Here is a 26,614-nt window from a genome sequence, read left to right as displayed (position 1 = left end):
TGTGCCGCCATGCCTGCCTCTGGTCAAGAGTCAAGACATTTCCTCTGTGTAGCCCTGGCTTGTCCTGGAACTCACTATAGCTCAGGCTGGCCTCAAACACAGAGATCTGCCTGCTTGGGATTAAAGGTGTGTATGCCCACTACTGCCCAGCTTAATTAAGATCAAAGTTCTTAGTAGAAAGGACCCTGAGGTCCGGGGAGGAACAGGCTATGCACTTCATCTAGTCCTTTCCCCAGACATCACAAACTCATTCTGAGAAGAAGCGAATGCCACAAGCTATATTAGAAGAAACACTTAGAACCCAATTGATAGACAGTGACAAGAGAGGGTCTTCTATCTCCTGTTTACCAGGCTGGCCTGGACTTCTATAGCAGGGGCTAGCTTTGAACTTAGCCTCTTGGTTCACGGGGCTGAGGAGGTAGCTGAGCAGTCTGGCTGTTCTTGCAGAGGATGAGACTCAGTTCCCTGCACCCACATGAGGTTCACCTGTGACTCCCATTCCAAAAAAACCCAATGCCCTCTTCCAGTCTTCTCACATGGTGCATAGGCATACATGCAGGCGATACCCCCACAAAAATCACCTGCAGACATTAATAAAGGATTTAAAAACTATGGTGTGTGCTACTGTGCCTGGCTTCATTCCTTACATTTTATTTAGTTTTTAATAATTTTACTTATTATTGTGTGTGTGTGTGTGTGTGTGCAGAACCTAGAAGACAACTTTGTTTTGAGAAAAGTCTGTGTAAGCCTGGCTGTCCTGTCACTGTGCAGATCAGCTGGCCTTGAACACAGGGAGATCCACCTGTCCCTGCCTCCCGAGTGCTGGGATTTGAGGTGTGTGCCACACCTTCTGTAGAGTCAGTTCTCTTCTCCCACCTTCTTGAGGGTCCTGGGGCTAGAACTCTAGTGGCTAGGCGTGTGGCCGGCACCCTCCCCTGCTGCAGTCTCAGTGGCCGCAGGGTACCCTTTCTACTGTCAGGGTAAAGAGACAGAAGCAGGGTACTAGGTCTCCCCAAAGCCTCAAGCAATTAATCGCTACAAGATAAACATCCTCTTTATTAGCTACAACACCAAGATTGAGGACATTGGGGCCTTCCCACCACACCCCATGTCCAGGGCCCAAGGGTAAATTCAGATACTGAAGAGCAGAGGCGTATTGGCAGTAATGTGGAATCTTCCAGAGCTCTGTCATGCACAGGCGGGGCTATAGCTCAGCTGACATGCACCAGCCCTGGGTTCCATCTGCAGTCACGCTTAGAGCAAGCATGACGACACACCTGTAACCCAGTGCTCATCAGGCAGCAGGAGGAGTTCAAAGTCAGCCAGGGCTACAAGAGACCCTATTCTCACAGAACAGAAACACAGTGAGCTTGTTCTAGCGAAGTCTGAGGCCCATCTCCCCACAACGGGAAAGCTGGACCAAGTGTCTCAGCGACGAGGACTCTCCTAGTCTCATCGATGGAGGATGTCTCAATTCAGCTGGCCACAGGAGCCATGGTCTTCTGACACAGCCTGGCCAGGAGCCCAGCCATCTGCAGCAAGGAATTCACACCTTCTGCCACCTTCATGTGCGTGTAGCCAATCTCCTGCAGCATAAGCAGGAGAAGGAGGGTAAGCGGGACCGTTTTTTCCTTTGCAGCTAAGTAGTGATAGGTGCTAAACAGATACAACAATCCCACAATGCAGCAGGGAAAGTGGCAGGATCTGGCGTCCCTCAAGTTCAGTTCACGCAGGGAAAGGGTGTTCCAGGCTTAGGAAACAAACCCAGAGCATCCAGCACTGAGATCAGCCCAGGCCGCCAGAGGCTCATGTAGCCCAGGCTGGTTTCAAACTCCCTATGTAGCTGAGGATAGCCTTGAGCTTCTGAGTCTCCCGCCTCCACCTCCAGGGTGTTAAACCATGGGCAGGCGAAGGGACACCCAGCTCTTTTTGGCTCTTGCTGTTTTAAAACAAGGTCTCACTATGTAGCACTAAAGGGCACAGCCATCTTGTGCAGGGCTCTCTGCACATTCGAGGCATCCCAGCTAAGCCAGTTAATTCTTACAAACACACACTTGCCTGCGATGGTGGTCTCATGTCTGGAAACCCACCCGAATAGAGCAAGAACTTGGCCAACAGTGATGGTGGCCCATGTGTGCCAGTGTATAGTAGCTTTAGCCACAGAAATTCAAATGCCCTTCCTGGAGAACAAACAACACAGCCACACAGCAGAATACTGCTGAGCGGTAAGGGCCAGGCCACGGACACCCGTCACAACAGATACGGAGGGCAGGATGCACAGTAGCGTGGTGGCACATACTTGTAACCCCAGCTTAGACTACACCATGAGACCCTGACAGAAACAAAGCAGAGGCTGCCGGACTCAAAAGAAGTCGGAAGTGCACAAGCTAATTCTGAGCTCTGACTAACCTTGATAAACTCCAGTTTCAAGTACTCGGCCATCGGGAAGGTTTTACACACTCGGAAAATGTTGCCAATGACATCTTCTGGTGAGTAGCCCAGGTGCCACAGGTGAGCAAGAATCTGGAAAAAAACCCAACAGGCTCTGAACATTGTGAGCTGTGTGAACAGGGAGACGTGCTGGTGGGCCCCATGCCACCCAGGCCTCTGATCATGGCAGGTAGTTTAGTTCATTTCCAGAAGGCCCCAATGACTACAGGCAAGATGGTCTGCTATCTTGCCTAGATCGTGCCTCTGTCCAGGGCCTCCACATGGACTCCCTCCCCAGCTAGCGCCCCCAGGCTCAGTCAGAAACAGGCCCTTGCTCAATGAGGGCACTTTCCCAAGCCAGGGGCTGTGTCTTGACAGTTCGTTGGGCCTTGGCACCCTGGGATAGATTCTGGTACTTTAGGATTAGACAGGGATAGAGGGTTAGCGTCAGAGGTCAGGGTCAGCTGTGGTCTTCCCCCATAACCAGCCTCTGGCTCTACCGAAGTCTTTCTGCCTGGCACTTTAGTTTCTCATTAATTCCAACCCTGCCCTGACTGGGGTCAGTTTCCCTGGTTGACTGGGTGTACTGCTGGTTTTGTGTGTCAACTTGACACAAGCTAGTCATTAGAGAAAAAGGAGCCTCAGTTGAGGAAATGCTCCATGAGCTCAAGCTGTAATGAATTTTCTCAATTCGTGATCAATAAGGGAGAGCCCAGCCCAGGGTGGTGCCATTCCTGGGTTCTATAAGAAGGCAGGCTGAGTAGCCAGGGGCTGGGGGCAAGCCAGGAAGCCGTACCCTCCATGGCCTCATCATTAGGCCCTGCCTCCAGGATCCTGTCCCTTTTGAGTTCCTGTTCTGACTTCCTCCCATAATGAATAGCACTATGGAAGTGTAAGCTAAAAAAACCCTTTCTTCCCCAAGTCGTTTTTTGGTCATGTTTTTTTTTTTTTTGTTTTATTTTTTATTATTTATACAGTATTCTGGCTGCATCTGCAGGGAAGAAGAGGGCACTAGATCTCACTATAGATGGTTGTGAGCCACCATGTGGTTGCTGGGAATCAAGCTCAGGAACTTTGGGAGAACATCCAGTGCTCTTAACCTCTGAGCCACTTGTCCAGCCCAGTCATGGTGTTTTATCACAGCAATAGAAACCTTAAGACACTGCGGGTGAGAGACCTGTGATCAGATAAAGGGTCTGCAGCCACACCCCTGGTACCTATAGATCTGAAGTCACCCATACTCACTAGCGTCTGCTAAGGGAACCAGGGGCCCCTATAGCCACACTGGACCCTTCCTGACCCCCTTCTCTTCCAGAAAACGAGGACTGCTGGGTTCCTGGTTGGCCCTCAACATGATTCTCAGGAAGCCAGAGGCTGGCTGCAATTTCTGTATCTCAGGCCAAGAGTCCTCTTGTGGAGGGCGGAACTCCAATAGTGCATGATGCCGGCTTCCAGGCCTACCATTTGTAGCGTGGCTTGGGGCAAGGAATCAGTCGCTCTCCGTTTCATGGTTGAATATGAAATACTACTTGGTGGCTTGCTGGTGGCGCTGTTCTAGGAGGCTGTGGTATTTAGGAGGTAGAGCCTCTATAGTCAGGCAGCAGGTCCATGCTTCCTGATCCACCAAGATGTGAGGCCCCTTATGGGGCTACAGAGATGGCTCAGTGTTAAGAGCACTGGCTGCTCATCTAGGGACCAGGGTTCAGTTCCCAGCCCCCACTTGGCAGCTCACAATCCAGTCTTGGGGAGCTGATATCCTTTACGGTACTGCAAGGACATCACACTTGTGTGGTGCACAGACTACATGCAGGCAAAACACCCAGGCACGTCTGAAAAAAAGATGTAAGGTGTTGTAGGCACACGCTCCCACCAGCAGAGCTCTGGCACGCCTTCCAGGTGTGTTGGGCTGCACCCTTCCGCTGAGTTCCTATAACACCAGCCTCTGTCCAGCAAAACCCTGTTAGGGTTCTGACAGAGTGATGAGCAAAGTAAAGTTCACCCGAAGCTGAGAGTGATTTTAAGATTAAGGAGAGTGCCGCAGAGGCCTAGAGCCACCCTGGGCTCTGGCCACTTGGGTGAAGAGACACAGGCAACATGGAAACCAGGGAGTAGACAGGGACCCACCTTGTAGGCCTCATCGATGTTGGCATCCACACAGTGCTGGATCATCTCCTTCACCAGCAGGGGGTGGGGCTCGTCACAGACCTGAGCACATTTCCAGGACATACAACATCACGAGGGCCCTCCAAGTCTCTAGCAACTGGAATGGGATTTGGGAACACCCTTCTGACTACCACCCAGACATCCCCAAATATGACAGCGCCTGATGAGGTTAAATTCCTCATATCCAGCCGGGTGGTGGTGGCACATGTCTGTGACCCCAACACTTGGAGAGGCAGAGACTGGTGGATCTCTGAGTTTGAGGCCAACCTAGTCTACAAAGTCCAAACAAAACAAAAATTCCGGAATGAACCACAAAGCAGCCAAAGGTCCCAAAAAACACTCTGCTTGGGCGGCATTAAAGGCATGGTGCTGGGCTTGGTGGCACATGCCTGTAACCTCAAAACCCAGGAAGACCTCAAATTCAAGGCCAGTCTGGGCCACAGATTCAGATCCTGTCTCTAAAATAAATAAGCTGGGGATGGTGGCACACACTTGTGACTCCAGCATGAGGAAGGTGGAGGCAGTATATCAGAAGTTCAAGGCCAGCCTGGGTACATAACCTAGGCTACAAACTCTGGCTCAAAAAGAAAAGAAGATAAGAAAAAAAGTTGGAGACGGGTTTGGGGAGGTTAAGACTTTGAAGAAGCCAGCAGAGCCCAGCCCAAAGCACAGGTGAGAGTAAGAGCATCTCTGCAGGGAGGTGAGGGGTCAAGTAAGACAATGGCTAGCCTGCATCTGAATGGTGAGCCTGGATCCTACCACCACCATGTGGAACCTGCCCACGACCCTCCTCCTGGTCTCCTGCATATGAGAGACAAAACTGTAATGGAACGAGGAAAGGAGCAAGCTCTGCCAGGAGCACCGCTCACACAGCTGCAGACCTGTCACCTTTGTCCTTGTGTCCTAGCTGCCTGACTGTGATGGTACCACAGGTGTGGGCGTGCCCGGCTCACGTGGTGCCAGCTACGGTACCCAGGCAAGCATGCTACTAAATTAGATAAACACCCCCAGGCCTTTCCCTCCTTCCTTCCTTCTTTCTGAGATAGGTCTTACTTTGTAGCTGAAGCTGGCCTGGAACTCTCCGCCCCTCTGCTGCAGCCCCCCAATGCTGTGGACCACCGCGGCCGGCCCTACTTCTGACCAGTGCTTGTGCAGGTCCACTCTGGCGCAGACCAAGCCTCTCCCAGCCCTGATACCTTGAATACATTCTCGCTGTTGATATAGCCAAATCCTGAGAAGGTGGACTGCAAGTTGTTCAGTGCCTGGAGGGAAACAAGAGACCTATCAAAGGTGACTGCGACGTCTCTCCTATCCTGCCTAGCAGACAGAGAGCCTATACCCACCCTCCAGCAGCTCACACCCCTGCAGAGCTGGGTCCTCAAGCTTCATTTTAGCCAGACCTGGCAAAATACCTATTCCCCAACCTCATCTTGTAAGGGCAACGTGCTGGCTCGTCTCCTGTCAACATGAGACACAAACTAGGGTTGCCTGCAAGGAGGGAACTTCGATATGGAAAATGCCTCCATAAGACGCAGCTGTAGGGCATTTTCTTAAGCAGTGATTGATGGGGACGGCCCAGCCCAGTGTGAGTGAGTCCAACCCTGGGCTGGTGGTGCTGGGTTCAATAAGAAAGCAGCTGAGCGATCGAGGGGAGAAGCCAGTAAGCAGCACCCTCCATGGCCTCTACACCAGCTCCTGCCACATTCCTGCCCTGCTTTCGTGCCTGCCCTGCTTTCCTTTGGTGATGAAGAGAGATGTGGAAGTGTAAGCTAAATAAACCCATTCCTCCTCAACTTGGTTTTTTTTTTTTTTTTAGATTTTTTATTAATTATACAGCATTCTTCCTGCATATGTGCCTGTGCGCCAGATCTCATTATAGATGGTTGTGAGCCACCATGTGGTTGCTGGGAATTGAACTCAGGACCTTTGGAAGAACAGCTAGTATTCTTAACCTCTGAGCCATCTCTCCAGCTCCCCAACTTGCTTTATTAGTCACCAGCAACAGAAATCCCAACTAAGATAGTCAGCAACAGTCAGTCACCCACCAACCTGGCGCATGTCCCCCTGGGCTGTGAAGATAATGGCTTCCAGGCCATCATCTGTGTATGGCACTTTTTCCTTTTCGATGACACTCATGAGCCTGGTGAGGACCTGAGCATCGGTGAGCTTGGTGTAGCGGAGCACTGCACAGCGAGACTGGATAGGCTCTGGACGGAGACAGCAGAGTGAGGGCTCCCTGAAAAGGCTGGCTGTTCACCAGGACACAGCTGAGCCAAGGGGCAAACTACCAGATAAGAAGCAAACAAGAAGGCTGGATTCTGAGCTTTGCCGTCCCGCTCTGCAGAGGGTCTTTTTCTCAGTGTCTGTGCTGCATCTGTGTGTTCCCTTACCCCCAATAAATGCCCGTCTTTAGCTGCTTACGAGGAAACAAAAACACCCAGCACTCAGGTCAGGCCTCGCCTCTGGAGTGAACATAGGCCTCAGGACACCCCCCCCCCCACACACACACAATATGTTAGGGCTTGGGGCTGGAGAGATGGCTCAGCAATTAAGAGCACTGACTGCTCTTCTGGAGGACCAGGGTTCAATCCCCAGCACCCACCTGGCAGCTCAGGATTGTAACTCCAAGAGCTGACACCTCCATACAGACACACATCCAGGATAAACACCAATGCACATAAAAAAAAAAAAAAAAAAAGTTAGGGCTTCCGGAGTGAGAGTGAGAAATGGTTGGCCCTTCAGGGAAGACCACAGGCTGGGAGGAGATGGAGCTACACAAGCTCTTTAAACAAGGAACAAGGCAAGAAGGTTAAACCTTAATCTCAACACTTGGGATTACACAGGGCAGCAGGGACAGGAGGATCGAGGTCAGCCTTGCTGCTTGAGACTCAAAAACACAACACCACCAACACCACCAAGGAAAAAAGGACGGACAGACAGACGGACGGACGAGGAAGGGGCTGGGGGCCTAGCAAGATGGTTCAGTGGGTAAAGATGCTTGCCACCAAGAATGACAACCTGGAGCTCAATTCTGGGATCAATATAGATGCTAACTGACTTCTATAAATTATTCTCTGACATCTGGATGCAGGCATACGCCTCCCAACGTGCACTCACGTACACTCGCATAGGCACGAACACATGAAAATGTAATTTTTAAATAAATAGGGGAGCTCCTATTGACATAAGCATTTTGCCCATCTAGGCAGCCATGAGCTAGTAGGAAAAGACACGTGGTAACTAACATGCCTGTGTGAGAACATACACACACAACACGCATGTGCAGAGGGGAAGTGGGGCGAGGTGGCACAGGATGACTCGGGCTGTGCACACAGTGTGCAGCAGGAGGATCTGGATCTGTACCAGCTAACGGGGAGGGTGGTGCTGTGGGCAGCAGCTGGGCTACAGGCCAAAGGGCTCCAGGAGAAGACACTGTGGTGAGGTGGTGGCCTGCCCATAACAGGCAGCAACCAAGCCTAAGGCACAGCTGATGCCAAGGGCTTCAGCACACAAAACAACTAGAGCATGTTCAAGCCGGGAGGGGCACAGGCTTGTCACCCCAGCTCCTCAGGACGCTGAGGCAGGACTGTAGGTTCAAGGCATGCCTGGGCTACACAGTGAGGTCAATGCCAGCCGAGCTATTTAGGGGAGATCAAGTCTCAATCTAAAAGCACAGAAGGCACAGTTAGTAGTACGCATGCCTAAGATCCCTGGGTTGCATCTGCAGTACCATAAAAGAGATAAAAACAGGGCCAGCAAGATGGCTCAGCAAGTGAAGGCACGTGCCAAGTCTGACAACCTGACTTCAATTCCTGGGATCTACACGGTAGGAAACAATCCTGACCTCCATACCTACTCAGGCAAGCACGTGTACACACACACACACACACACACACACACACACACACACACACACACACACACAAAGGGCTAGAGAAACAGAGAACCCAAGTTTGGTTCCTGGCACCCACATCAAGTGGCTCACAACTGCCTGTATCCCTGATTCCAGGGTACATATATTCAGACAGACAGACACAACCAAAAACAAATAATAAAGAAATTAAGTAAACAGAAGGGAGCCTTACTGGAAACAGTAAGCTCACCTATGATTTTGTCGGAAGCATTACAAGCCAGAGCGAAGCGGGTCGTCTTGGAGTAGATCTCCATGGTTCTCCTGAGGGCCTGCTGGGCACCGTCCGTCATGCTGAGGCATAAGAGGGAGGCTGGTGCCAGGTCTGGGGGCAGACTGGAACCCTGAGGCCAGCCTGCCCGACTTGGGGAGACCCACCTCCAGCCCACACCTGTCTGCTTCATCCAGAATGATGATCTTGTGCCGGCCCTTGGGGAGGGTGACCTTCTGCTGGGCAAACATCTTGATTTTATTCCTCACCACGTCGATGCCCCTGAAACAGGAAGAATGCGGGTGTCACAAACCGAGGGACTTTTTATAATCATGGGGAAGGGTTCTACTGTATATGAGTGTGTGTGTGTGCAGGTGAGAAGACGATTTTGAAGACTCAGTTCTCCACCCTGAGTTCTATGGGCTGAAAAAGGGCTCTGAGGCTTGTACAGCAAGGGCGCTTATCCACTGAGCCATCTCAGTGGCCCTAGTTTACTATTTTAATGTGTCTTCGTAGATGCATGACATGTGCTTGGGGGCGGGTTTGGGGTTGTCTATAGAGGCCAAGCAGGAGTGGGCTGAAAAGAAATTCTGGGTCTCTGCAAGAGCAACATGTTCGTTTGTTCTTTCTTTGCTTTTTCGAGACAGGCTCTCACTAAGTGGCCCTGGCTGTCCTGGACTCACTTTGTAGACCAGGCTGGCCTCAAACTCCCAGAGATCCACCTGCTTCTGCCTCCCCGAGTGCTGGGACTTCTCACACACCACTCCCAGTTCACAAGGGACTTGTAAGTCCTCTGTACAGCCCTGAGGGCTACAGAAACTTATTTTAACTGGGGAACATGAGCCGACAGTCACAAACACAGACAAGAAGGTGGACTTGGGCTGCTGTGGCTGCAGAAGGGAAATGAGGCATGCTTGAGGGCAGTTTCAGTTTTACAACGTCAGAAAGCTGTTGCACAAAAACAGGAACATACTAACATGACTGAAGTGGACACCCAAAAGTGGATTCTGGGCCACTGAGGTGGCAGTGGGTGAAGGCACCTGCCGGCAGACCATGCAAGACTGACCTGAATTCAATCCCCAGAACCCACATAAAGGTGGAAGAGATCCGATTCCACATGTCTGTGCTCTGACCTCCACACAGGTGCCATGGACACATGCCACAATACACCTCCCAATATATACCCCTCTCCCAACACCACGGCTGGGGAGACGGCTCTTGTGGTGACCCTCTCAACCTGGTGGAAGGAGAACCACCTGGCCCCCAAGTTGCTCTCTGACCTCCACATGCACATCGAGGGCCCTCCCCACAATAAATAAGCAGCAATAAAACAAAATTTAAAAAGACTAACTTTTGAACATTTTCTTTCTTTCTTTCTTTCTTTCTTTCTTTCTTTCTTTCTTTCTTTCTTTCTTTCTTTCTTTCTTTCCTTCTTTCCTTTCTTTCATGTGCACAGGTGTTTTGCCTGCCTGTATGTCTACATGAGGGTGTCAGATCTTGAAGTTGCAGAGTTGTGAGCTGCCATGTCAGTGCTGGGAAGTGAACCTGTGAGCTCTGGAAAAGCAGTTGGTGCTCTGAACTGCTGAGCCACCTCTCCAGCCCCCACTTTTGAACATTTCAACAAGGAAACAAGGAACCCTGCAAGTGCTCCTCTGACAGGCAATGATTCCCCTGGTGAGTGAGACCAGTGAAGCAAGACCAGGCACGGGCTAGAAGCTAGCAGAGCTTCTAAGTCAGGCACAGCAGGAGGCCTCCACCTTCCCTCCCACAGTACCTGTCATTTGATGCATTGAGCTCCAGAACCGCATCCTTCAGGGCTGGGCCCAGCAGTGCTCTCGCTAAGCAGAGGATGCTGGTGGTTTTGCCGGTTCCTGGTGGACCCTGTGGGTAAGAGCTCCCCTAAGTGTTCCATGCAAGAAGGACCCGGAGGCTGGAGAGATGGCTCAGCAGTTAAGAGCACCAGCTGCTCATCCAGATGACCTGGTTCCATTCCCAGTGCTCAAAACTGTGTCCAGTTCAGGGGCTCCATCACCCCCACCCCAACCCTGCAGGGCACCAGGCGTGCACACGATGCAAACACAGATGCAGGCCAGACGACCATACATGTAAAAGTGAATTCATTTCAGAAAGGATTGTCACGTGGTCTCGCTGCTCCCCCACCCCGTTAGCACTTGCTCCCTTGACCCCCCAACAACCCAGCAAAGGTCCTGTGGGTTTCCCCAAGGGATGTGAGATGGCCACAGGGCCAGTCCCAAGTACTCACAGCGATGATGATATTGGGCACATTGCCTTCTTTCGCAAAGACCTGAGTAAAAGGTTCATTAAGTTAGGTATAGCAGTGTTTGCTTCTAGTCTTAGCACTGAGGAGGTTGAGGCAGGAAGATCAGAAACTCAAAAACCAGTTTAGGCTACCTATCAGAACCCTGTCTCAAAAACAAAAACATAGCTGGAGAGTGGTAGCTCAAGCCTTTAATCCTAGCACTTGGGAGGCAGAGGCAGGTAGATTTTTGTGAGTTAGAAGGCAGCCTGGTCTACATAGCAAGTTTCAGGCCAGCCAGGACTACACAGTGAGATCCTGTCTCATAAAAGCTAACAAGCAAAAAACTCAAAAATATGGGCAGGAGAGCTGGCTCAGAGGTTAAGAGCACTGGGTATTCTTCCAAAGGTCCTGAGTTCAATTCCCAGCTACCACACAGTGGCTCATAACCACTCTATAATGAGATCTGGTGTCTTCTTCTGGCATGTAGGCAGAACACTATACATAATAAATAAATAAATCTTAAAAAATAAAACAAAACAAACAACAAAAACAAGCCAGCAAGATGGCCCAGCAGATAAAGGCACTTGCAAAGGTTAAGAGGCTGAGTTCAATCATCCATAATTAGGCCCCACAGGGTGGTAGAAGGGAACAGAACCTCATCTCCACTGAGGTCAGAAGACCCACCTGAGGGCTGGGGTCCTGGACTCAATGCAATGGAGAAATTGAGCTGAGTCAGCAGCAGCACCCATCTCTCTGCTTCCTGAAGGCAGAGGCCATGTGTGCAGCGCCCGCTGCTCCTGCCACCACGCCTTCCCCACCATGACAGACTGTGCACCCCCAGCTGTGAGCCAAAGCCAAACCAACCCTTCTTTGCTTCACTGCTGTTTATCAGGCACTCTGTCACCCCAGGGAGGAATAGCTGACGTAGCCTCTCCTTCGCCATCTCAGCCATCTTTCTCCAATCGCCACAAGCTTATCCACAGTATGATTCAAACGGGCTCACAGAGTTCCTTACCTCCAACCTGCTCACTGTGTCTTCATTTCCCACTATTTCATTGAGCTTTACTGGTCTGTATTTTTCAACCCTGGTTGAGGAAACAACAAATATTGACGTGGTTATCCTCGGAGTACCCAGAAAACAGGGCAGGAAAGGGCAAACCCTGTAATTCTGACACAGTGGGCCATGTTGCCTGGAAGGTCAACACAGAGAGGCTGAGCCAGGACGACTCGAGTTCTAGGCCAGCCTTGGCCACACACACAAACTGCCTCAAAGACAAAGTAAGAAGAAACCAGCAAGATGGCTCGGCAAGTTAAAGAACTCATGACAAAGCTAGTCAGCTTTAGTTCAATTGACAGAACCAAGATGGTGGAAGAAGAGAACTGACGCCCCCACATTACACTACAGGACTTGGATGTTTGGCATAGACCTCCACAAAATAAATAAATAATCAGGCTGGAGAAGCAGCTCAGTGGTTGAGAGCACTGACTGCTCTTCCGGAGGACTGGGGTTCAATTCCTAGCACCCACATGGTAGCTCGCAACTCTTTGCGATTCCAGTTTCAAGGGATCCACCCTTAGACAGAAATATATGCAGGCAAAACACCAATGCACACTAAAAAAATTTAAATAATCAGCCATGAGTAGCTGCAACCCCAGGCATCTTGGGGGTGGAGGTAGGAGGTTCAGAAGTTCAAGGTTATCCTTGACCACATAACAAGTACAAGGCTAGTCCGGTCTAAATGAGACACTCAATAATAATCATAATCATAAATAATGGCTATAGAGATAACTCAGTGGTTAAGTCAGCTTGCTGCTGCAGAAGTCTGGGTTCAACTTCTAGCATCCACACAATGGCTCACAACTTCCTGAAACTTTAATTCCCAGAGATCCGAGGCCCACCCCTGGCCTCTCTATGTCTGCATGCACACAGTGCCCATACATACACAAGAGAAAACACATAAAATGAATCTCAAAAGACCAAAACTAAAGCCAAAAAAGGAGTCAGCAAGATAGCTCAGTGGGTAGAAGTGCCTGCCTACAGGCCTGAGCAGCTGAGTGCAATCCCTAGGACCCACACAAGAGAAGAGACTCCTAGAGGTTGTTCTCTGACTACCTCCAAATGGGCACCATGGCAGGTGCAAGAGGCTCCCCTTTCCCCCATAAAGAATTGCAAAAACAAAAAGGGTTAAATGAAAAAAAGGTAATAACAGATTATTTGCTATGAACTGGCTCCCCCTCTGGCCAGTCCACACAGTGGAGGGAGCCCCAGGGTACCCCGTGCTTTCTGTCTAGCTAGCCCTGATGCACGTGACAACCATTTGCAGGACCTGGCAGGTGCACCCGCTTCTGTCACACGGGATGAAGTGCCGCACGCCCAGGTGTCTAATGGCCCACATGGGCTACTGTACCAGAATGCCAATGCTTGGCGCTCTAGAGCAGCAATTGGTGGTTGGAGGCTATGACCACGAATCCTGTGTGGGCAGCGTTTAAGCAATTTTGAAATGGTCCTTGGACACTTCACTTAAAATATTGTCCTCTCAGGGCTGAAGAGATGGCCAGTGCTTAAGAGCACTGTCTGCTCTTCCAAAGGACCCAGGTTCAATTCTTAGCACTTACATGGCAGGTCACAACCATCTATTAACTCCAGTTTCAGGAAATGTGATGCCTTCTCTGAGGACACTGAACATACCCATTGACATAAAGAAAAAAAAAAAGGTGCCTATTTATGGACAGGGTCTCATGTAGCCCAGGCTAACCAGAAACTTACTATGTACGACTTTGAACTCCCCACTCCTCAGCCTCCACCTCCCCAGGCAGGTCTAGGATTACAGGCACGAATCACATATCCCGTTTATGAGGTGCTGGGGATGGAAATGTGGGCTTTCTGAATGGCAGGCGAGCACCCTATCGACTGCGCCACACCTCCAGATAGCCTACAACTCATGATCCTTCTATTTCAGCCTCCTGACCACTGAAGTTCTGCCTTCTAAATAAACAAGCAACGTTACACGAGAGGACAGCGCTTTCCCAGCTCCGCACACACATGCAGTAGTAATTTAATTTACCATGATCTGACCATCAAAGCTTCCTTTACTCTTATACTCTTTTCTTTTCTTTCTTTCTTTTTGGAGACAGGGTTTCACCATGTAGTCCTTGCCAATCTGGAACTCCCAACACAGACCAGGTTATGTTAAACTCAGAGATCCACCAACTCCTGCCTCCTGAGTGCTTTATGTTGTTTTAAGTATATATCCATGTTTATTATCTGCGTGTGCCACAGCTCAGGTGTGGAGCGCAGAGAACTTTGGGATGTAGCCAGTGATGACCTAACAGGTGGCTGTCCACTTTCTTTTTACTTATTTCTGTGGCTGCCAGACAATGCTGAATTACACACATGTGCTCTCTCTACATCTATTTTTTGAGTGCTGGGGATGGAACTCTGGGGCCTCCTCATGCCAGGCAAGTGTTCTGCCACTGGGCAGCATTTCCAGCTAGCCTAATGTTTTCCCTAGTATTATTCTAGATCAGCGGTTCTCAACCTGTGGGCACAAGCCCTTGGGGACTGATGAATGAGCTCTTTAGCAGGGGTTGCCTAAGACCACCAGTAAACACAGATATTGACATTACAATTCATAACAGCAGCAAAATTACAGTTCTGAAAGGGTCACAGCATTAGGAAGGCTGAGAACCACCGATCTAGACAGTCCAGATACTTCAGTGAACTAAGGAAGCTCTGCTGTCAAGGTTTCTCTGTGTAGCCTTGGCTGTCATAGAATTCACTCTGTAGACCAGGCTGGCCTCAAACTCAGAGGTCCACCTGCCTGTGCCTCCCAAGTGCTGGGATCAAAGCCTTGCGCCACCAGTGCCTGGCTGAAGCTGATACTTATTTTAGATGAGATTTTAATCAAATAATTAAAAAAAGGAAGTGGCTATTAGCAGCCATTAGTCAAGTTCAAGCATCACTCGGACAGGTCAACTCCGAGCCAAAGATCCCTCAATTTCCATAACTAAAAATCTCTACCTGTGCCTGGTGGCTCACACCTGTCATTCCAGCCCTTGGGAAGCTGAGGAGCCATCACTGCTGAAAGTTCAAGACCAGCTTGGGCTGCACAGTGAAACCCAGGGCTGTGAATGAGACTCAGTTCCTGGAGTGCTTGCTTAGCATGCACGAGGCCCTGTGTTCCATTCGCAGCACTGCTTTATGGAAGTAACGCACGCCCAAGGCGGTAGAAGGATCAACAGTTCAAAGTCATCCTCTGCTACATACTGAGTTCGAGACCAGCCTGAGTTATACAAGACACTGCTTCAAACAACCCAACTTCAAAAAGAAAAATGAAAATCTGCACTCCTGGGGGACGTCTGCACCTTCGGTGTCCCCCGGACCCAGCCCGAAGCCGGGTCCCTGGAGCTCGGCCCGCCCTCGCTCGCCATCACCTCCACGCGCGCGCTACTATGGCCGCGCGCTCACCACGGCAGCTCGTAGTGGCCGGCGCCGCCCGCGGTCTTGCTGGGGACAGACGAGGGCTCCTGCGCCCCACTCTCGGCCCCGCCGCAACCGCTCTCCTGTACCTCCATTCCGAGCCCTGCTTTTCGCGCCACCCGAAGCTCCGCCCCGTGACGCCCTCACGGAAGTCTCGGCCCTGGTTTCCGGGCAACGCGGGGAAGGAAGCGGAAGTGTGTGTTGGGGGCAGGACAGGCGGGGGAGGAGGCGGGGCGGGAAAAGGCCGCGTTTTCCCGCGCCTGCGCAGAGGAGCAGCGTAGCCACGCACTGGCCGCTAGGGGCCGCTGTAGCTACGGGAGCCCGAGTTTGAGGGAAAAGGAGAGAAAACGGTGAGATCAGGGCAGGTGTTTCTAGGAGGGGACTTTTTCCAGGCTGTGCTGGAGCTCGCTCTGAGACCAGGCTCACAGAGATCCACGTACCCCTGCCTCCCCAGTGCTGCGGTAAAAGATGTGCGCTACCACTGTCTGGCTCATCTTATTTATAATTGTACTATATTAATTTCTCTTTCTTTTTACTTTCTTGTTGTTTGGTTGTTGTTTTTATTTGTTTGTTTGTTTGTTTCAAGAAAGTGTTTTCCCGTGTAGTCCTGGGTGTCCTGGAACTACTGTGTAGACCAGGTCTGGGGAGAGGCTCAGTGGTTGGCACTTGCTGATCTTGTGGAGGACCTGAGTTTGGTTTGCAGCACCCGCAGCAGGCTGCTTACAGACATTTGTAACTCTGGCTCCGGGGATCCGACACCCTGTTCTGGACTCTGAGGGCACCTGCACTCGCATGCACATACCAACACATGAATACACATAATTACACTGTTTGGTTTTTCCAGACAGGGTTTTTCTTTGTAGCCCCGGCTGTCCTGGAACTCACTCTGTAGACTCAGCTGGCCTCGAACTCACAGATCTGCCTGCCCCTGCCTCGTGAGTGCTGGGATTAAGAGCATTCACCATCACAGCCTGGCTAAAATAAGTATTTTTAAAGGATACTTTTCAGGGACAGGCTTGGTGGCACAGGCCTTTAACTCCAGCACTCAGGAGCAGAAGCACATGGATCTTTGTAAATTCAAGGCGAGCCAGAGCTACATAGTGAGACCATGTCAAAAAACAAACAAACAAACAAAAAAAAACTCCACCACCAACAACAACAAAAAAGAAAACAACTCAAGATAATTCCTGGCCAGGCATGGTGGTACACAGCTGCCATTCTAACACTAACAAGACAAAAGCAGAAGGGTAGTGACTTCTTGGCCAGCCTGGGACTACACAGGGGAGACTGTGTCTCAACAAAACAACACAGCAAAAGCTGACGTGACACATACCTGTAGCCTCAGCACTTGGGAGATGGAGGCCAGCCTGAGGCACACAAGATTTCTGTCTCAAGGAAATAACAGGCTCATGTCAGAAGCCTGGTTCTATCTGTTAGGAAACATTCGGCACCAATGTAATGTTATTAAAAAAAAGCATGAGGCTGGTCAACCGAGGTTTATTAGGAGGGTATGGAGGGAGGGGAGAGCAGGACATGAAGAGAGAGAGAGATAAAGAAGAGAGGAGAGTAAGAGTGTAAGAGTAAGAGAGTGTAAGAGTTAGAGAGTAAGAGAGAGAGTGTAAGAGACCACCTGTCGGGGTCATCCCTTTAAGGGGCAAGGTAACCACGACTTTCAGGTGTGGCCACCTGGCTGGTGACACATAGGTTGCTGGGTAACCCAGGAGCAGGTGGTGTTCCAAAATACTAACATTATCACCCCCACCAAGAAAAAAAAAGCATTTTTCCCCAAGGTGGCATTTCAAGTGTTAAGGCTGGTGATTCCCAAACAGGCGTGCCCTCCTGTTAGCAACCTCAGCAAAGCGCTTGTTTAGTCTGCCTGCCCAGACACATTCCACCAAGCCAAGCACAAAGGTCTTCATTTGAACTCTTTAGGTAAACATTAACAGTTTTGAACGGCTTGCCTTTCTTTTTGGTATTGTTAAGACAGAGTCTCTCTGTGTAGTCCTGACTGACCTGGAACTCGCTATGTAGACCACGTTGGACTTGAACTTGAAGAGATCCCCCTCCCCACCTTGTCCTTAGAATGCTGAGATTGAAGGCTGCCCCACCACTTTGGCCATGCTTTGCCTTCTTGCTTCCTCTTTAATAAGAAAACAAGTCGAGAACTTGCCCACATGGGCACAGAGGACAGATTTCATGTTCCAGGATGTGGGGTGACCTTTGAGACCTCAGCTGTGGGTGGTCTGTCGAGCTCCGGTCCAACTCAGGGGGATCATGGAGCTGTTGGCTTTTTTTCTGCCCAGAGTGAGCATGTCCCCACTGACCCAGCCGGGCCGATTCCTCTGCGGAGCAACACCAGGCTTGGACAAGGTGTGTCTCATGAATCCCTCTGCAAATGACTGCTGAGAGAGAAAGGGGAATGCCTCCTCCTTTGTTTCTTGTTTGTTTGTTTGTTGTTGTTTCAAGACAAGGTCTGATTATGTAGCGCTGGCTGTCCTGGAACTCACTTTGCAGAGCAGGCTGGCCTCAAACTCACAGAGACCTACCTGCTTCTGCTTCCTGGGAATGCTGTGAGTCAAGGCATGCACCACTATGGCCTTGAACGTCTGAACCCTTGCCTTTACCTCTGGAATGCTGGGATTAGAGACATGCATCACTGCACCTAATTTACGCATCGCTGGGGATAGAACCCAGGGCTTCATGCGCCTGGGCAAGGGCTTTTACCATCGAGACACCTCGGACTGGTTTAAGTTCTTGTTTTCTCTTGAGGCTGAGTGGCAGTGGCTTCAAGCTTGTCCTGCCTACAGCACACATCTCTTTCAGTGTGTTACTGTGTGTGGATTGTTTGTATTTAATTTCTGTTTTCTAGGACTTAACTATCTACTGATTTTTTTTTTCTCAGCAAAGCTTAATGGGTTCTGGAGAACACCTTGTCAGTTTCCTTCTTTTGTTTTTTTGTTTTTTTGTTTGTTTGTTTGTTTGTTGGAAGACAGGGCTTCTCTGTGCAGCCTTGGCTGTCCTAGAGCCGCTTTGTAGACCAGGCTGGCCTCCAGCTCACAGAGATCCGCCTGCCTCTGCCTCCCCGAGTGCTGGGATTGCAGGTGTGTGCCTCTGCATCCAGCTTCCTTTCTTTTTTTAAAAAAAGAGGTTTCTGTTGTTTTCAAAGAGATGTATTTATTGTGTACACAATGTTTTGCCTGCATATGTGCCAGAAGAGGGCGTTAGATCTCATTGTAGATGGTTGTGCGCCACCATGTAGTTGCTGAGAACTCAGGACCTCTCAAAGAACAGACAGGGCTCTTAACCTCGGAGCCATCTCTCCAGCCCCTCTATTTTTTATTTTGTGTGTGTGGATGTTTTGCCTGCATGCATATAAGTACATTCCCAATTCTAGGTGTTCATGTTGGCCAGAAAAAGGCATTAGAGCATGGAAGTTACAAACGACTGTGAGCTGCCATGCGGGTGCTGGGAATCAAACCCTGGTCCTCTGGAAGAGCAGCCAGTGCTCTGAACCACTGAGCCATTTCTCCAGCCCCAACCTTGTCAGTCTATAATGACATCTTGGAAGTTTGCACTTCTTCACTCAGAATTTGGTTCTAAAGACCCCTCTCACAGAAATGTTTGCCTGAGAGTTGGTAAGGTGGCTCAGTGCTTAAAGGTGCTTGTTTACAAGCCTGGTGGACCCAAGTTCAGTCCTCAGCACTCACATGATTGGAAGGAGAGAAATGACTCGTGCAAGTTATCTTCTGACCATCGTAGTGTGCTATGGTGCATGCATACATGGACATGTATACATACAACACATGCACATTAAATAAAATAAATGCTTGCACAGACAGATGTAAATAGGTATATGTGCTAGAATGTTGTACTAGAATATGAACTAGAATGTTCACTAAAATGGTTCAGAGGGGAAGACAAAATGAAATAAGCATTAGAATGGGTAGAGAAATGATATCCTCATTCTTTATAGTCACTAAATACTGAAAGCCATCTGTCTACCTGCACTGACAAGGAAAAATCTCCATATCTTTCCAAAAAAGTCACAGAGAAACTATGGGAGTGGTTCTGAGAATCCCCAGTGAGGGGCTGGGGTGTGGCTCAGTGGTAGAGCACCTGCCTAGAATCCCCCAATGAGGGGCTGGGGTGTGGCTCAGTGGTAGAGCACCTGCCTAGAGTCCCCCAGTGAGGGGCTGGGGTGTGGCTCAGTGGTAGAGCCCCTGCCTAGAATCCCCCAGTGAGGGGCTGGGGTGTGGCTCAGGGGAAGACCATTTGCCTAGAATCCTAAATTGACCTCAGAGTCACTATGTAACTTGGGATGGTCTTAAACTTTTGATCCTCTTGCCTCTTGCTCACAAATGCTAGAATTACAAGTGTCTAGCACACATGCTCCGCTCCTTTTAAGGTTTACTTTTAAGAGTATGTTTTCATAAGGTCTGATTAGGGCTGTGCATCTGTGGATGGGGGTGTGCACTTGAATGCCAGAAGAGAAAATTCTATCCTCTGGATTTGGAGTCGCAGACAGTTGTGAGCTAAGAACTGGACTCAGGTCTTCTACAAAAGCTACAAGTATTCTTAACCTTGAGCCATCTCTCCAGCTCTCTCTTTTTCTTAAAATTCATTTTGATTATTATTTTAAATTCTGTATGTGTGTGTGTGTGTGTGTGTGTGTGTGTGTCTGCATGTGTCTGTGTGAGGTGTGTGCATGTGAGTGCAGTTGCCAGTGGAGGCCAAAGGCTATGGCCCTCCTGGAGCTGGGATTCCACATGGCTGCGAGCTGACGTATGTGCTGGCCATAGGACTCAAGATCTATTGCAAAAGCTGTTTGTGCTCTTACCACCGAGCCATCTCTCCAGCCGCTCCCCGCCCCCCAGCCCTTTTTAAAGTCATGCTAGAGACGAAAGCCAGGGTTTCATGCACCCTAAACTAACACTGTGATCCATGAGCCACGTGGATTACATGTGTATGTTTTCTCTAATCCCAACAGTCTCAGTGTGTGGGCCTTACTATATGAAGGATTCCCAGCCAGCCCGCCGGCAGCAGAGTCCTGGCCTGCCCCAGCATGTGTGCACACACCCAGGCAAGGCGCGCCACACTCAGTGCTGCCGGAGGGCATGCATTCCAAGAAGCAAGTCACAGGAAGTAATGTTCTCCTCATACCTAGCTTGCTAGGTGTGGGCTGTACACGTGTAAGCCTAGCTACTCTTTCAGATCCCAGACTTTTTTCTGTGCCTTTTTTATTTTTTTGCAAATAGGTCTTTCTTATTATGGAGTCCAAGTTGCCTTCAAAATTGTGATCTTCCGGCCTCAGTCTTCTTAGTGCTGCTGGGTGCAGTTCCTCGGGGGTGCTGTGATGGAGCAAGCCACCTGAGGGCTGAGCTGGAAGGGGAGAAACAGTGAATTCATAGCCAGGGGCATGGTGATCCATACCAAAGCCCCAGCGACTCAAGGGGACAGAGGGATGGCGAGTTCAAAGCCAGCCTGGGCAGCGTAAACAGGTCTGTCTCAAAAAATAAGAGCACTGCCGTGATGGCTCAGTAGGTGAGGGCACTTGTCGCCAACCCTGAAGACTCGAGTTTGATGTCATAGACACACTTGGTGGAGGATAGAAGTGACGCCACTACCATGCACACACATATTTATATACAGATGTGAGGCAAATAAATAAATGGTGGAAAGCTGGGGATTTAGCTCTGGGGCAGAGCACTTGCCTGGCAGCCCCCAGAGAGGGGCTGGGGACATGGCTCAGCTGTTCAGTGTCCGCCACTTATGAAGCTCCAAGTTTTATCCCCAAAGAACAAAACAGAAACCTACCCACTCGTGGCTGGGCTCATGGCCAAACCTTTAACCAAGAGTTGTTGCCTGTCCCATTGAAAATGGTATTGGAAATTTGAAGATTTCTGTTTAAGAATTGTTTTTCCCTTTTGGGTTGGGCCCATGCCTTGTGCTAGCCCAGTGATCTATTTATGTTTTTCCTTATTTTTATTTCATGAGTGTATTTTTCCCACATGTATGTCTGTGTGCCACATGCATACAGTGCCCTACGATACCAGAAGAGGATGTCAGATCCCCTGGAATTGAAGTTACAGATGGCTGTGAGCCACCGTATGGGGGCTGGCGTTTAAACGCAGGTCCTCTGGAAGAGCAATAGTACTGAAAGAGAGAGGGTTGCTGAGCCCTCTCTCCTGCCTCCCAGCCCCACCCCTTACCTCCTTCCCTTTATTTTTATTTCAGGACAGGGACTCACTAAGTTACCTACGTTTTTTTTTTTTTTTTTTAACCTATTTTTGTATTATTGTTATTATTGGTTTTTCGAGACAGGGTTTCTCTGTATAGTTCTGGCTGTCCTGGAACTCACTCAATAGAGCAGGTTGGCTTCAAACTCATAGAGATCTGCCTGCTTCTGCCTCCCAAGTGCTGGGAGTAAAGGCTTATGGCCCCACCACCCAGCTTATTTTGTTTTTTTTTTAAGACAGGTTTCTCTGCTCTACAGAGTGAGTTCCAGGACAGCCAGGACTAAAATAGAGGAACCCTGTGTCAAGAAACAAACAAACAACACAAAAAAGAGTAGGTTCTCATGTAGCTCAAGTTGGCCTAGAAGTATGTGGCTGAGGCTGACCTTGAACTCCTGACCCTCCTGCCTCCACATTCTGAGTGCTGGGATGGCAGATACACACAGTCACACCTGGGTTTTGCTGTGTGGGGATGGGGTGTAGGGACTCATGCATCCTCCACTGCACATTGAGTTTGAGGTCTTGCTTGGCAACATGACACTTGTCTCAAAGAAAGAAAAGATAGGGCTGGGCATGGTGGTTCATTCAATCATAGCACACTCCCCAAGGAGAGGCAGGTGGAGCTCCGAGTTTGAGCATAGCCTGCTGGACAGAGTCAGTACTGGCTGATCAGGCCTACAAAGTGAGACCCTGTTCTCAAACAAACAAACAAACAAACAAAAACCAAGAAATATGGGGAGGGACTCAACATGCTTCATATATTGGTAATTAATAGCAGCCGGGTACAAGAGAATCAATTTTTGTTCTCTTTTCGATTTATTTTGGGGTGTGTGTGTGTGTGTGTGTGTGCAGATGCTCCAGGGGGCCAGGAAAGGCCTGAGATCTCCTAAAGCTGGAGTTACAGGCAGTGGTGAGGCACCACTGGGAACTGAACTCTGTCCTCTGGAAGAGCAGCAAACACCCTTAATGACTGAGCCATCTCTCCAGCTCAGAGTCAGCTTCTTCCTGTGCATGGCCTCTGTTAGGCTGCCCATGCTCTAGTGGATGCGCCGTACCTAGGCACGTGTGGGACCACTAACTGAACTCAGTGAGGTATCAAAGAGCAAAAGGGTATGAAGAGGGGAGTGGGGCCTGAGGGACTCAGGGAAAGATGGTGAGTGGGTGGATATGACCAAGGAACACTGTATACATGTGTGATACTGACAAAGCTTAAGATGCTCCAAGGCGGAGGCTCGCGACCTTCCACATGCTGCGACCCTTTCATACAGCTCCTCATGCTGTGGTGACCTCCAGCCATAAAATTATTTTGTTGCTACTTCAAAACTGTAATTTTGCTACTGTTATGAATTGTAATGTAAATATCTGATATGAAGGATATCTGCTATGTGAAAAAAGAGAAAGACAAAACCAAAAACGCTATGGCACATGTTTTTAACTGCAGTTCTGAAGAGGCAAAGACAGGTTAGATGGCCAGGCAGCCTTCCCTACTTGGTGAGTTCTAGGCCAGTGATATTAAAAAAAAAAAAAAAAAAAAAAAAAAAAAAGTCAGGGGCTGGAGAGAAGTTTAAGCAGTTAAGAGCATTTGCTGCTTTTGCAGAGGACCCAGGACCCGTCAGCACCCACATGGCGGCTCACAGCCACCCTTCACTCTTGTTCCAGAGGAACTGGCTCTCCTGGCTCCCCCAGGCACCGGGCATGCATGTGGTGGACATACATACACGCAGGCAAAGGATTCAGACCCATAGAATAAAAAAATAAAATTTCAATGCCTTATAGATGCCCCCCAAGACAGGGTTTCTCTGTGTAGCCCTGGCTGTCCTGGAACTCTGGCCTCGAACTCAGCTGCCACTACCAGCTATAGCTGGCTCTTATGGAGGCATTCTCTTTCTCTGTCTCTATTTATTTGTAATATTATGGGCATTGGCATTTTGCCTCTTTGAAAACCAAAACAATGATGGGGCTGAGCAGGAAAAGAGCTTGCCACTGGGAATGACAGCCTGAGTTCAATCCCCAAAACTCACACAAGGAAAGAGACAACTTAGTCGTTCTTCAACTTTCACACTCTTCTGTTAGTTCCTGTGTCACACACACGCACACACGTGCTCGCACACACACACATTCAAACAAATAAGCCTTCGAAAGCTTTTCTTAAAGATACATTGGTGGGCAGGGTGTTGATGGCGGAGGATTTCAATCCCAGTACTCAGAAGGCAGAGGCAGGAGAATCTCTGTGAGTTCAAGGCCAGCCTCTTCTACAGAGTGAGTCCAGGACAGCCAGGGCTACAGAGAGAAACCCTGTCTTTTTGTTTTGTTTGTTTGTTTGTTTGTTTGTTTGAGACAGAGTTTCTCTGTGTGGCCCTGGCTATTGGAGACTCACTGGGATTGCAGGTGCGTGCCACCGTGCGCAGCCGAATCCCTGTCTTGACCCCTCCCTCTTCTGCGGAAGATACATGCAGAGAATGTAGCCCAGTGGGGGGTGGTTGCCTGAAGTGCTTGGAGCGCTGGCTGGCCTTCATGCTCAGCAGTGCACAAAACCCACCCACAGCATTCCATGCCTGTGGTCTCAACGCTAGGGGAGCTGACGACAAGAGGGTCAGGATTTACTGGTCATCCTCTGCTACCGAGTGATTTCAAAGCCTTTACAACCAAATGAGCCCAGCCAGATGTGGTGGCACATGCTTTTGATCGCAGCGCTTGGGGAGGGAAAGTCAGGCGGATCCCTGTGTGTTCCAGGCCAGCCTGGTCTCCAAAGTGAGAAGAGGACAGCCAGTGCTACATAGAGAAACCCTGTCTTGAAAAACAAACAAACTAACTAACAAACTAAACCTACATGACTCAAAATGAGATCCATCTTCAAAATGGAGGTGTCCCAAGACAGGTCTGACAGTAATACTGCAGGGACTGGGGCAGAAGGATTGACACAAAGACTTTCTCAAAACCACAGCAAGGCCAAACAACAAACCCAAGGCACAGAGGGATAAAGGGAACCATACTGCCTGAAACGAGCTGGTGCTGAACTACAGCACAGTTGGCAGAGCCTAGCGCACACAACACCCTGGGTTCAGTCCTAGGCGCTGTATAAACTGGGCAAGGTTGGAGCTGGGTGTGATCTCAGGATTCAGGAGGGAGCGGAGGGAGGATCCAAAGTTTCAAGCCATTCTAAGTTTATGGGGAATCAGGGGTCCAGCCTGGGCTATGTGAGACCCTGTCTGAAAACAGAATGAGCTTCCTGAGCAGTCTGGGCTATGGGACCTGCCCTTCCGGATCCCTCCAGCTAGCGTACAGTGGTGGGGGTGGGCCGTCTATGGGGGCCTGTATACCAAGAGGCTCAGACCAGGAACTTCCCTCTTCGCTCATTTCCCGTTTCTCACACAAAGCTCACGAGGCAGAGTGACTGTGGGAGGACATCCCTGTTGAGCAATTACTTTTTGGAAGCTGGTGCAGAAAGCTCAAAGCCCCCTTGGGACCTAGTGAATGGTTGTGACAGGGGAACATCTCGAGAGGAGACCGAGGTGACTTGGATATGGTGTGGGGTGGAACTCTTTTGGAGATGGGTGAGCCTCCTCTGCCTCCCAGGCCACCAGTTTCCTCAGGAAGCAACCCCCACCCTCCAAAAAGCCAAGTTAACCCCAGAGAGGCACACTAGTGACGCTGGCTACAGGACATAGATCTGGGTCTAGCGATCTGGTGGGCATCACTTCCTGCCCCCAGAGGGACCAGGGGGACTCCGTGGCTGGAATTTCCACAGCTGCCATGGGGGAACTGCAAGGATTCGGGATAAAGCCATCCCACCTGGTCCGGCTGTGAGGCAGCCACAAGCTGAGGCAGGGTGGCCAATGCCTATGAGCCCAGCACTTGGGATGTGGTGGCAGGAGGATCAGGGCTTCAGCCTCACCTTTGCCTAGACAGTGAGTTCCAGGACACTCTGGGCTACAGGAGACCTAGAAAAAGAAAAGAGAGAGAGAAAGAAAGAAGGCAAGGAGTCAGCATACGTGTTGGGAGGTAGAACTGCCTTGCCTAGATACCGCCCCACTCCTCCTAGATACCCCCCACCCCTCCACTGCCGCCCCCATATTCTGCACTCCTACAGCTAGGTACAAGAAGGGGGAGCTACTGAGAGTAGGAACAAGGCTGCTGTGAGAACCTTTATGAGAGTCTGGAGAGATGGCCTAGCGGGTAAGAGCACTAGCTGCTCTTCCTAGAGCACCCAGGTTCAATTCCCAGTACCCACATGGTAGTTAACAACTGTCTGTAACCCCAGTTCTCCAGGCTCCGACACCCTCACACAGACACACAGGCACATGAAATATAAAGAAATAAAACTGTTAAGAAAGAACCATTATGGGAATCTAAATCAGCTGGGGGAAGGGGAATGAAGGGTTACGAGGGCAGAATTCAAAAGAGGGCTAAAGAATATTCCTGGTCTCACTTCAAGGACACTGGAATCCCAAACCCGAGCTCCGAACACCGGTACATCCGCCCCAAGGTGGAGGTGAGCTTGTCCCCAAGTAAGCATTGCCCCAGGCATCGCAGCTTTGGACAGCCCCTGCTCAAATATCACCTCTTTCTTGAACGCCCATCTGCAAATATTTACATCCTGTTTATGCCACGGCTCCCAGGGCCTCAACTTTCATGAATAAAATATAAGCTTGTGGGCCCAGCTTAGAAGTGAAGAAACCCAGGCCAGCCAGCTGGTAGGGACCGGAGTGGTGGTTTAGTATTATGGTTGCTGTCGTCTCCCGTGTGGGATTTCAAGGGGCTTTTCATCTGTGGTCAAGGAGACCAGAGGCTGGAGATTTTTGTAGCATTTTCTGTGTTTCTTAGCCATTTCCTGGAATTAGACCATCGAGCTTTGTTCACGGGTCTGTTACCAGAGGAAACACTTTTTGTTTTCTTTTTCTTTGGTTAGGTTTTTTTTTTTTTTTTT

The 26,614-nt window shown here is 49.8% G+C and overlaps 1 protein-coding gene and 1 long non-coding RNA gene across 4 annotated transcripts; both read right to left on the bottom strand.

Moving 5' to 3' along the window:
* Window positions 1–1,028: 1,028 nt before the first annotated feature.
* Window positions 1,029–15,583, bottom strand: Rfc2 (replication factor C subunit 2). 3 transcript variants are annotated; one of them, XM_055606344.1, is made up of 12 exons: window positions 15,443–15,583; window positions 11,990–12,059; window positions 10,978–11,019; window positions 10,489–10,595; window positions 8,895–8,996; window positions 8,697–8,797; window positions 7,196–7,231; window positions 6,643–6,800; window positions 5,790–5,855; window positions 4,555–4,635; window positions 2,410–2,523; window positions 1,029–1,586 (listed from the first exon to the last, which is right to left on the bottom strand). In XM_055606344.1, exons 1-12 carry the CDS (start codon window positions 15,547–15,549, stop codon window positions 1,476–1,478), a joined length of 1,095 nt encoding a protein of 364 aa, XP_055462319.1. In that variant the 5' UTR covers window positions 15,550–15,583; the 3' UTR covers window positions 1,029–1,475. The 3 variants fall into 3 exon arrangements, with proteins under 3 accessions (XP_055462319.1, XP_055462321.1, XP_055462320.1); XM_055606346.1 differs by lacking the exon at window positions 4,555–4,635; XM_055606345.1 differs by lacking the exon at window positions 7,196–7,231.
* Window positions 15,584–20,693: 5,110 nt separating this feature from the next.
* Window positions 20,694–26,207, bottom strand: LOC129676066 (uncharacterized). Its single transcript, XR_008720017.1, has 3 exons — window positions 26,117–26,207; window positions 25,583–25,628; window positions 20,694–20,833 (listed from the first exon to the last, which is right to left on the bottom strand). It is a non-coding gene; the product is annotated as an uncharacterized LOC129676066 (long non-coding RNA).
* Between the last annotated feature and the right edge of the window lie 407 nt (window positions 26,208–26,614).

The sequence above is a fragment of the Psammomys obesus genome, unplaced genomic scaffold, assembly GCF_907164565.1.
Source record: "Psammomys obesus unplaced genomic scaffold, mPsaObe1.curated_primary_1811, whole genome shotgun sequence".
Lineage (NCBI taxonomy): Eukaryota > Metazoa > Chordata > Mammalia > Rodentia > Muridae > Psammomys > Psammomys obesus.
This window is presented reverse-complemented; position numbering and strand designations above follow the sequence as displayed.

Coding starts and splice junctions, on each gene's coding strand:
- Rfc2 (XM_055606344.1), bottom strand. CDS start 15,549: ATGGAGGTACAGGAGAGCGGTTGCGGCGGGGCCGAGAGTGGGGCGCAG. Junction 7,232..8,696: donor TGCTTCCGACAAAATCATAG/GTGAGCTTACTG, acceptor GTCTGTATGGAG/GTGTCAGCTCTTGGAGTTAC. Junction 6,801..7,195: donor TTACAATCCTGAGCTGCCAG/GTGGGTGCTGGG, acceptor GTCTCCGTCCAG/AGCCTATCCAGTCTCGCTGT.